At 39.1% G+C, this 10,391-nt stretch overlaps 1 protein-coding gene across 1 annotated transcript in view; it reads left to right on the top strand.

Moving 5' to 3' along the window:
- Positions 1-8,525: 8,525 nt before the first annotated feature.
- Positions 8,526-10,391, top strand: part of LOC107746183 (X-linked interleukin-1 receptor accessory protein-like 2) — a gene marked incomplete at its 5' end in the record, with an annotated part of 27,286 nt that continues 25,420 nt past the window's right edge. The window contains one exon of the mRNA XM_016560297.1: positions 8,526-8,565. Coding sequence (XP_016415783.1) covers positions 8,526-8,565 — 40 coding nt within the window. The remainder of the gene's footprint in view (positions 8,566-10,391) is intronic.

The following is a 10,391-nucleotide window of genomic DNA, read 5'->3' as shown; positions in this document are numbered from 1 at the left end:
CAGTATCCTGAAGCCAAACCTGATTGTGCACAAACCCCGTTTACATTCATTCATTAACTGACATTCATTAATACACATTTAACTCTTTTAATGTGTCCGTTTTATGTGCAAAGGACTCAGAATTGACTCATATTTACTGTTTAATGCATCAGTGGAGTTTGTCATCAGCATGAAAGTGGCGTATCAGCTGGACTAAGAGATTCCCTTTCGTTTGGATTACAACTCTGTTCAAATGGACCCGTGGCTCACTTCACAGTCTTGAAGGCTCTTTGGGCTTGTCTTTCCTAAAGTGCTGCTGTCCCAGAGGAGTTTGAAGTGCTCCGCGAGCGCCAATCCTTTCAGTCTCACTGGCGGGCCGTAGCTCTACGCCAATTTGTTCTAAATCTCTGCGGCTGTCCTGGGCTCTCTCAATGCTGTGAAGTGCTGCAGCGTTTTATGCAGCTAGAAGAGCTCACTTCCTTCAGGCTCTATGACCTGATTCTGTGGTCAAAGTCATGTACTGTACTTCCAGACGCTGACGGTTCCTGTACATTGTTGTGACTCTGGGATTCATGTGCTTGATTCTTACTGAAGAATTCTTTGAGCGCTGTAATTTCAGTCTCAGCATGACAATGAACTCAGAATGTAAAGAATAATGTCAGTATTACTCCAGCTTCATTTGAGCATCTTCCTCCTAATATGTGGCATCATTTCCAAATCTGATGAGGGTGAGTGGGAATCTGTTTCAATCAGAAATATACTTTTTCATAAAAAAATTATGTTTTAAACATAAGCTCCAATGAAATATATTTTTTTGAAATAGAAAATATATTTAGTTTCAACCTTCATATGCCAAAATATTTTTTTAAATGTATTTCAGGACCAATAAAATAAATTTCCAATATAACAGTAGCCTACATTTAGGCTAAATGCAAATATGTGTGGAATAGCCTGTTAGAGATCAATATGCTGTGCGTTGTATTTCAGATGAGTGTGTCTGTGAGTCATAAGTGGACGTGTGTGTGTGTGTGTGTGTGTGTGTGTGTGTGTAAAACTGCTCCCTCAGCATATTTCTGAAACCAGTGAATATTTCATATTTCATGAAACACTGTGCTGCAAATTTCCGGTGAAAACTTCCCCAAAGTCATTTAGTGTGTCCAAAAATATCTCATGATGTTTGTTGACGTGAGTGTGGGAACTTGTATTTTTCACTTAAATAAAAAGGTACTGGAATAAAAATAAGTGTCCTGTGCAGACGCGTGTTAATGATGCTGGGAAGTGTGTGCTGACGGCCACGGCTGGCGAGGCATCAGATGTATCTGCTGGCTCCGGAAGAATTAAATTGGCAGGCAGAAAGAAAAGCAGGCATTGTGTGTTTATTGCAAGTGCATGTGCCACAGTTCACGCTCATTAAAACAGCACTGAAGACTCTTCTGTGCCAACTGCTTATTATATTGAGATTTAGTGATTTAAGAAGATATATTTTAACTGAGTGCATTATTTATATATTCACAATATGATTTTGTGTGGTCATATTTACAAACAAAAACGTCACAGTTTCTTCAGCTCCTGGCTCTGTAGAGTAGCTATCACTGCTGGCGATAAGCGCATACAATACTCGGCAGAGAATGGTTGTTTGAGTGAGTGTTATATAGTGAGTGAGTGATATGAAACAGCTGTGTGCAATCAGTGCTGTGTGCAATCAGTGCAATGAATGATGGGATATGTAGTCCGGGGTGATATGCAACAGTGTGTAGTGCGAGAGTCAATGAAAATGGAAGGGGTGACCTCTGATGGCTAGCAGACGGAAGTTCATGGACCGGATTCGTGACACTATCCTAGCCTGTGTATAATCAAATCCAAATGTTTTGAAATGTTTGCATGTTTACAGCTTATAATGCTGACAATAGCTTTTATTTCGGAGTTTTTCACTGTGTTTGGAGTGCTAGTCAAATCAATTCATCGGGCTGATGAGGTTGTTAATACAATCTGTCATAACAATCGGTTCAATGTTGAGAAGTTTCCTGTACAGATTGCAAAGAATTGTTATTCAGGTTTTTATTATTAATAATATTCCAGTTATTTACTGAATATTACTGTCGCTTCCATTGTATATGACCAAGAATTACAGTGATTTTACCACGGTCAAGAGGGTTTTACACTCTCAGCTTTGTGCCGTGGCTTATTGCTTATGCTTTTAGACTCTTTACAGAAGAGTACTCCACATGAAAGTCATGACAGTTCCGTCACTCAACAGGAGATGCAATGCAGTCCACTCTTTGTGTGTGTGTGTGTGTGTGTGTGTGTGTGACAATGCTGTCTTTCCCTTTTCTGCTGGATGCTGGAATGATTTCTTCAGGCGGTTCACATGTTTAAGCAGTTCTTTTGTACTTTTTTGTACTTTCATCTAATTTTGATTCATGATTGGGTCCCAGATCCCACAAGCATTTCCTGTCTTATTGCAGTATATTCTGCGATTTGTTCTTCCCACACATGCTCCAGTAAGCACCCATAGTTCATCTGGCTGGGCTGGATTTGGAAGCGGCATGGAGATGCTCTCAAGGGCCCCACACATCTACAATTGCATAAGCAGCTTTTCATGAGCTATTTTCAGTTGCCGCAGCACAACTCTGTGTAAGGGCTTTGCGTAGGAGCTTCGGTTTAGTCTGCTTATAATGTTTTCCTAAATGGAGACTACACAGTCATGTCATTAACCCTCACTTTTCCTGAGTGGATATAAAAGCCACAGCGCAGATGTACAGTAAAGCGAAATCGCCTACCTTTGACTCCACTGAGAAATTTTAGTATCAGTTTGACAAGTTTGATGTTTCTGATGAAGAATTTTTGAAAGATATTCAAGAGTGATATGATGATCTCCTCTAAATCTGACCACAACATTTTCATGCATTATCTTCGTTGCTGTCTGTGTCATTATTGCAACAAATTATCACTCCGTTCCATGTGTTCTGATCAATAAGAGTGAAAAGTCTAAAAAAAAAAACACTTTCATGTTCAAAACAGAATATTACCTGCATAAATACAAAGTGTTAATCAGTATTTTTGTTCTGAGAAAAAAATTATTATAAAATGTTACGTCCCAGGACCTATATAAGTGGGAGTGTCTCGTTTGTGCATGTGCTCTGTTTGTTTTGTTTTGCTTTTCTCTCTCTAACTCTGATAAGGACTAACAGGTGGAGTTCAATTAGTTGATGATTCTGCTGATGACTGCACTATCCTGATTGGCCCACTAAAGGAAATGTTTGGAGTTAAAAGGGCAGAGCTGAGATGTCTGGAGTGTGGAGGCTTGGCGCAAGAGTTCCTTCTGCTGATGTCTTGTGTTTGGTGTTAATTTGTTGTTGACAAAAGTGTTGAAAGATCTTTAATCCTCTTGTGGGTTTTATAAAGAATATCTCTTTGGATTTGAGACTTTAGTCTTTGCACCTTTACAGATCTTCTTTATGCACCTAGAGCTTGTAACACTCCAAAGAGAAAGGAAAACTTGAAATCGCATCATATGACCCCTTTAACCCAAACATGTGAGTTATTTTCTTTTCTTTCTTTTTTTTTGTGGGAAGCTGTAGGGAGGTGGTTGCCATTTATTTTGACTACACTTTTTCTCCTGTTTAAGGAAAGCAAGGGAGTTAGTGTAATATTTTGTACTTTTTTCTTTTATTTGTTAGATTAGGTAGATTGCTTTTGGGAGTTAGTATGTTCTGTACAGTATGTCTTCAGAAAGACATACTGTAGTTCCCCTTCAAGGAAACTCACGCTGCATCAGACGTAGCGACACTATGGGAGCACTTCTGCATTATTGCGTCTTAAAAGCATGTGTGAAATCAGTCCAATAGAACGGCGGGATGTCATCCCATAACATATGATGTCATATCCAGGAAGTTCTATAAATAGCACCCAGACCAAATAATGTCAACTTTAGGGCTTTAGATGGAGCAGACGCTTGCGAGCTATCTGTCCCCTGATACGGCATCGTCCCTTAAGGCCCCAACATTGCTCATCAAGCCATGTAAAGCAACTTTGGCCTTGGTGAGTAAAGCTTATACGGGACAGGTCAAGCTGGTGCATGCCTGAACAGGATGTAAATCTTGCAAGCACACCAGGCTGACCTGCTTTGAGACCTAGATGAAGGCGAGGGAGTGGGCCCAGATGCAATTCAAGAGCAGTGCTGGGCCACAGATTTGTCAGCTGTCGATTGTAGCCTCACTGAAGTATATTATTTCCACTATCGTGCAGAAATAACCAGCTGGACCCAGTTAACTGTCGGCCGGTACAGTGCAGAGTTTCTGCAGGATCGGTTCTCTGCAGGGTTATCTTATTAACGTCTCTTAAGAGAGTGGGAGACCTTTAGCCCTGTCGGCTGCCCCATCACGCTTAGAGTTTGCACCTGGTATGGTGAGATCCTTTCTACAGCCTAGTCCGCAGTATGTTCCTAAGGTCCTCACTAATGTGACACTACAAGGAAAAACTAAATCTGTTTTGCCCTGTTAAATCATTGGATGCTTACACTGACAGAGCTGCCCCGTGACGTGAAACTGATCAATTGTTTGTGTGCTTTGGGTCACTTAGGCCTCGGCATCCAAGCAGACATTGAGCAAATGGATCGAGGCTATCTCTTGCATATGAAGCATCTGGACAGCGTCACCTATGGCTGTCAGAGATCATTCAGTTAGGAGTATTACAGCTTCAAAAGTGTTATTGTCAGTATTCTTCCTACAAGATGGGAAAAAGACGTTGACATTGTTTGGTTCGGGCGCTATTTATAGAGCTTCCTGGTCGTCTGTTACGTGATGACGTCCCATCATGCCATTGGACTGATTTCACATGTGCTTCAAGACACAATCATGCAGAAGCGTTCCCATTGCATCACTGCTTCCAATGCAACGTCTTGTTGCCTTTTCAGGGAACTATTTACTAGCGGTGAGCCATTTAAACTAATGTCTTTTTAAATGCAGTTCACAGGACCAATTCCCTGTGCCAAAGTGATCTTATTTGATGTACCTCACAGAAATATATGGACATATGTAGAGTACCTCAGTTTTCTTTTGAATATCTCAAACCATTATGAATGTTTAGAAGATTCTTTACTTTGGGATTAGGATTTCATTAATAACTATTGCAAAAATGATGGCATAGGCACTAGTAATGACTCCAGTGTTACTACATCCTTCTAAAGGAATTACTACTCATCTGGAGCAGTATTCTAAAGTGAAGACCATGGTAAGCCAGTAATGGCTCTAGTATTACCATATTACCTTCAGAAGGAATTGCCGGATTGAAGAGAGAGTGGGTGAGAGCCTGTGAAGGGCAATAAAAGGGTGCAGAGCTTGTGTGTGTGAGACGCAAACCCTGAGGCACTCTGGAGAATGACTACACAACGGGGGAAATTGAGCCTCGTTTGAGAAGTTGAGGATGCACTGCTCTTCAGATGTGTGTTTGTATGGCAACAGAAAGGACGTGACACTGAACTGAAGTTTGGTTTCATGTCAGCCTTAGTAACTCCACACTAGACTAACTGGATTAGTATGGTGCAGTAGGGCTGGGTATTGCGTTCTATGCTTTTTAGGCACCGACCGAATTGCCTCGATACCATCGAGTATCGGAAAATGTATTTTCGTTTTGGTACCAAATTTCGATACCTAAGGGGCTATATTCAAGGAAAAACACTAGGTGTGTTCGACGTGATGTGGCGCTGCACAGATCGGTAGGTGTTTGACATCAAAGTACCGTGATAGCGATTCGAGAGCTTACGGAGCATCTGCTCTCTAGAGCTCTTGCGGTACTATGAGGTGGGGACAAGTCACACATGGTCAAGTCCAAGCAAGTCTCAAGTCTTAACCATCAAGTCTCGAGCCAAGTCACAGTTTAGACAAATCAAGCAAGTCAAGTCAAGGGTTCACCCTAAGCAAGTCAAGTTGAGTCCTGATAAGTTTCCAGTCAAGTCTCAGTTCTAAAAAATGTTAGAATTTTTCGCTACGTATTTATTTTTGCACAGAAAAGATGAACTTATATACATATTATATATCTCATTCACATTGCTATATATTAATTATATGCATATCTGTGCTACATATCTGAAAATAAAATTGTGTTGCTTACACAAAATGTTTAAAATGAAGAAATCCAGTCTAAACCGTCTAATCCAATCTGTCTAATTCAGTTTAACTGAATCTGTCTAAAATGTGTTGCATTTACAGAAAACAAGGTTTGCCGAAATGTTGGCACCAAGTTGTGAACGACGGGGCCACATAATAATCAAAAGTAATTATGTTGACTCGAGTCCCCCACCTCATCTATGATGTCATACACTGTAATTCTGAGATGATAGCATGTGACATTCTACTCGGAGCTACCCATGTACTTTGACTCAGAGGTAGCGCCTAAATGAACCTTGTGGTGGTCAGGTGGTACAGCAGTCACATGGTCCAAGTTGTAGCTCTCAGAACGTTCTGAGCTTATAAATTGTAATTACGAGTTCTGGAGCATGTGAAGGCTTTGGCGTTGATAGTGTTGCCATAGAAACACAAAATTCAGCTCCGAGTAGAATGTCATGTGTTATCATCTCAGAATTACAGTAATTACCACATGACGGGAAGACAGAATATATTATTTGTAGCCTTTTATATCAAGCTAAACGCTACACCTGCTTAGAATTTCTCATGTAAACACCCTGTATTAATATGAAAATAGGCAGAATCTCATGAAAATCACATACAAATCATATACTGTCATGATCGTGTGTTTATTAGGTTCATGTTTCATCCGTAGAAATGTTTTTCTGGGTTTCTTATGTACAGAACTGAACGCGGAAGTGTAATGGATGTTCTCATAGGAGACAGGGTTATCAACGCGTAATATGATGACATATGAGCAGCGACTGAGCTTCCTTGGAGTCAGAACAGTGATCGCGGAAGAGAAAACACAGACAGACAGCGCTGGAAACAGTTAATGCTCATCAGTAGATCAGGGGGAAATTAATAGAAATAATGATTCTAAGCTATGCGTTTTAAAACGAAAACACTCTAGTGTAAACATAGCCTAAAAGATGTGGAAACTAAAAACTATTTGAACTTTATTAAAACTATTTGCATTGATTTACTGTGTTGGTTACATTTTGTTCCTTTGTGCACTGCACGATCTCAGGAGATCAGTCTTAGAGTCTAAAAACGTCAAACAAGCTGAAAAAATAAAAGTGTTTTTTTTTAGATAATGTGTAATGTAATCTTGTTAAAACAGATTTCATAAAATTGGTATCGAAAAAAGTATCGTTCAGGAACCGGTATCGAAGTCAAGGTATCGGTATCTGTATTGAAAATCTTTGAATGATACCCAGCCCTATGGTGAAGTGACTCTTGATTGGCTTCATTTTCACACAGTTCTGTTTTCTACTGCAATCCATGTAAATAACTCAATTATGCATAAAATGTTTAATGGATCATGCCGACATTTTATATTACATAATGTAAAATTCAGTGCATAATTCACCCACTTGTAATGTTTTGGAGGAAGAGACGGCAGATGGAGAAGTGGATCTAGTTGCAGGATGTTTAATGAAAACAAAAAAACAAACAAGCTATGGGTGCAGTCAAATGAGTGACTATGGCAACTAATGAGGGTAACTATGGAGACAAACAAGGCACACAGCAGACAGGGGCAGAACACACACAGGGAACACGTAACACCACTCAATGTACAGGAAACAAATTTGTCCTGTACACTGAAAAAAATAATATGCTAGATTTACTTAAAAATAAAGTGCATAATTTTTACATCCCTCTTCTTAAGTAAATTTCGCATGGAAATTTAAGCAGTGTTGCCTAAAAATCTTTAGTTGGCAATGCTTAAATGTTTGAGTATCCCAGTCAACGGTTTTGCTCAAATTTTTTAGCTGGTGTAACACAATATTTTAAGTAGTTTATACTAATAAATTTAAGTTATTTCTACAATAATAGTCTTGTTCAGCCCATTATAAATTTTAAGCTCATTTAGATTGATAATTTTAAGTTTTTGTGGAAGACACAACAGACAACTGGTAAATATTAAATGACTTCTTTATTTTCTTCTTCTTTTTTGTTTTTTACAAATGCAACTTAAACATCTCTTAAAACATTTTCTGCTCTACAATTTGCAGATGTAGAAACATGTCTGACTTGTTCTAAAATTTAGTTGAATGTTAGTATGTTTGAAATAGTGCACAGTGTGTGTGTACCTGGTATTCCCTACATCATGAGGACCAAATGTCCCAACAAGGATAGTAATACTAGTAATTTTTGATTTTTGAATTTTTTGGTCCCCATGAGGAAAACAGCTTATAAATCATACTGAAATGAAGTTTTTTTTTAATATGTAAAAATGCTGAAAGTTTTCTGTGACAGGTAGGTTTAGGGGACAGAATATACAATTTGTGCAGTATAAAAACCATTATGCCTATAGGAAGTCCCCATAAAACATGGAAACTTGTGTGTGTGTGTGTGTGTGTGTTGTTAAGGTGCATGCTGTGTTCTACCATTACACAGGATTTTGACTAAAAATACAGATTACAGAACAACGGTAAACAATCTGTAACCAATAACAGTAAGCATCAACATTCTTTTTTTGATATGTGTGGTGTTTTATGTTTGTGTGTGTGGTATAGAGTTGAGTATGTTGTTTCCACAATGTTTGTGGTGTTGTATGCTTGTGTGTTTGAGTGCAGTGTAGTGCTGAGTAATGTGTGGTGTTGTATGCTTGTTGACTTGCATGTGTGAGTTGTGCAATGTTCTGTGGCATTAAAATTTTGCAGAATTTGCATTATTAAGACACTTAACAAGTATTAAAAAAATAATAATTCAACATCTTGTTATTTAAAGTTACCCCTTATTTACACTGCACATGTCAGCGGCGCGTTATGGCTCAGACGAGGTTTTGTTCCATACTCCACGTGGTGCCAGCTCACGCCAGGAGCATTTCAGAAGCGAAGCGACAGGATTCGCGAGACCATGTGATTTGCCTGTCCGATGTTGTTTGGTTGCTCATTGTCCTTGTAAAAAGGATTTGTGATGTCATATAACACCATGTGCCGCTTCTGAAACGTGCCGTGGCACAGCTTGTTTAACACAAGCATTGACTAGAGTGGCCGTGATCAGCTCCGGTGGATGCGTTGCAGACGTGTGCAGTGTAAATCAGGGGTTAGAAGTGTTGCAATCAAGTCAAGCAGGATTTTCTGAAAAAAATAAATCAAATGTATACCTCAGTGGCTTGGGGTAACTCAGTTTTACAGAATACATCAGGCCAAGAAGGGCAACACATGCATTGCAACACTGGACAATCCTGACAGAACCTCAACACCTTTCAAGAAAGAAATGCCATCTGGAGAGCCCCCTTGTAGGGTCTTCTTGGGCTATGTCCCGATCAGTGTCCGATAACACAAAACAATAAAATACTAAAATGCATATTGTGCTTTTTTGGTTGTTTGTTCATTAAGGGGGTAAAAACGCAAAAAGACAACAAAATATGTCAGGCTCAACTTTAAAACATGTATAAAACTCACTGATGGAGACATCCAAGCAGTCATTAATCTAAATCATTCAACCATTTTCTGTTTTGTGTTGATTAACATTAATATACTTACAGACATTTAGTTTTCTGTTTACATTCACTTAGGACGTAAACGACTGTTTATGTAAACCTGTCCTTGTGTGTATTCGACAGTTTAAGAGCGTTTAGCCACGAAAATCTTAGTTCAGCATTCACGCTGTGCGACAGACTTTCTGTGCGTGTGCGCAGAAACACTGTCAGGACAGCACGTGAGTAAAATCATTTGAAGGTTAAAACTGGAATGGCTATAAAACGCTTGTCTACCGATATATACGCCCAGAACTACCGCTACAATGCTAACATATGATGTGTATGTATGTCGTGTCATGCAGTATGTTGTAACGAATGCACCAGAACTGCCAAACTGTGGAGAAATTTTATTTGTTCACGATCTAATATCACACCATGTGTTTGGGGTGTGTCAGACGGCGAAATATAACTACTGTGGACCATCCTTTTTTTGCACAGACCAAACAATCTGCCACTCACCCTTATTTAACATTCATCTCATAAAAGTAACTGTACAATGTGTATTTTGGTCTCACAAAAGACTCCGGAGTGCACGCACATGTTTAACAGTGCTCATTCGATATCTAGTAAATTGCCAAATAAAAAAATCAGTAACTTGCAGTGGTGGAAAGAGTACTGAAAAAATATACTCAAGTAAAAGTACCATTACCTTCCAAAAAATGTAGTGTGAGTAGAGTAAAAGTACTTTTCCAAAAAACTACTTGAGTAAGAGTAAAAGAGTAGCCTATTTAAAAGTACTCATGAGTATTGAGTAGTGAGTACTGAGCTGTGGATTCTACCCCCTCATAATAAAC

This window comes from Sinocyclocheilus rhinocerous, unplaced genomic scaffold (assembly GCF_001515625.1).
Source record: "Sinocyclocheilus rhinocerous isolate Xijiao unplaced genomic scaffold, SAMN03320098_v1.1 scaffold348, whole genome shotgun sequence".
NCBI classification, from domain to species: Eukaryota; Metazoa; Chordata; class Actinopteri; order Cypriniformes; family Cyprinidae; genus Sinocyclocheilus; species Sinocyclocheilus rhinocerous.
The sequence above is the reverse complement of the archived record's forward strand: the minus strand, read 5'-3'. Positions and strand labels throughout refer to the sequence as shown.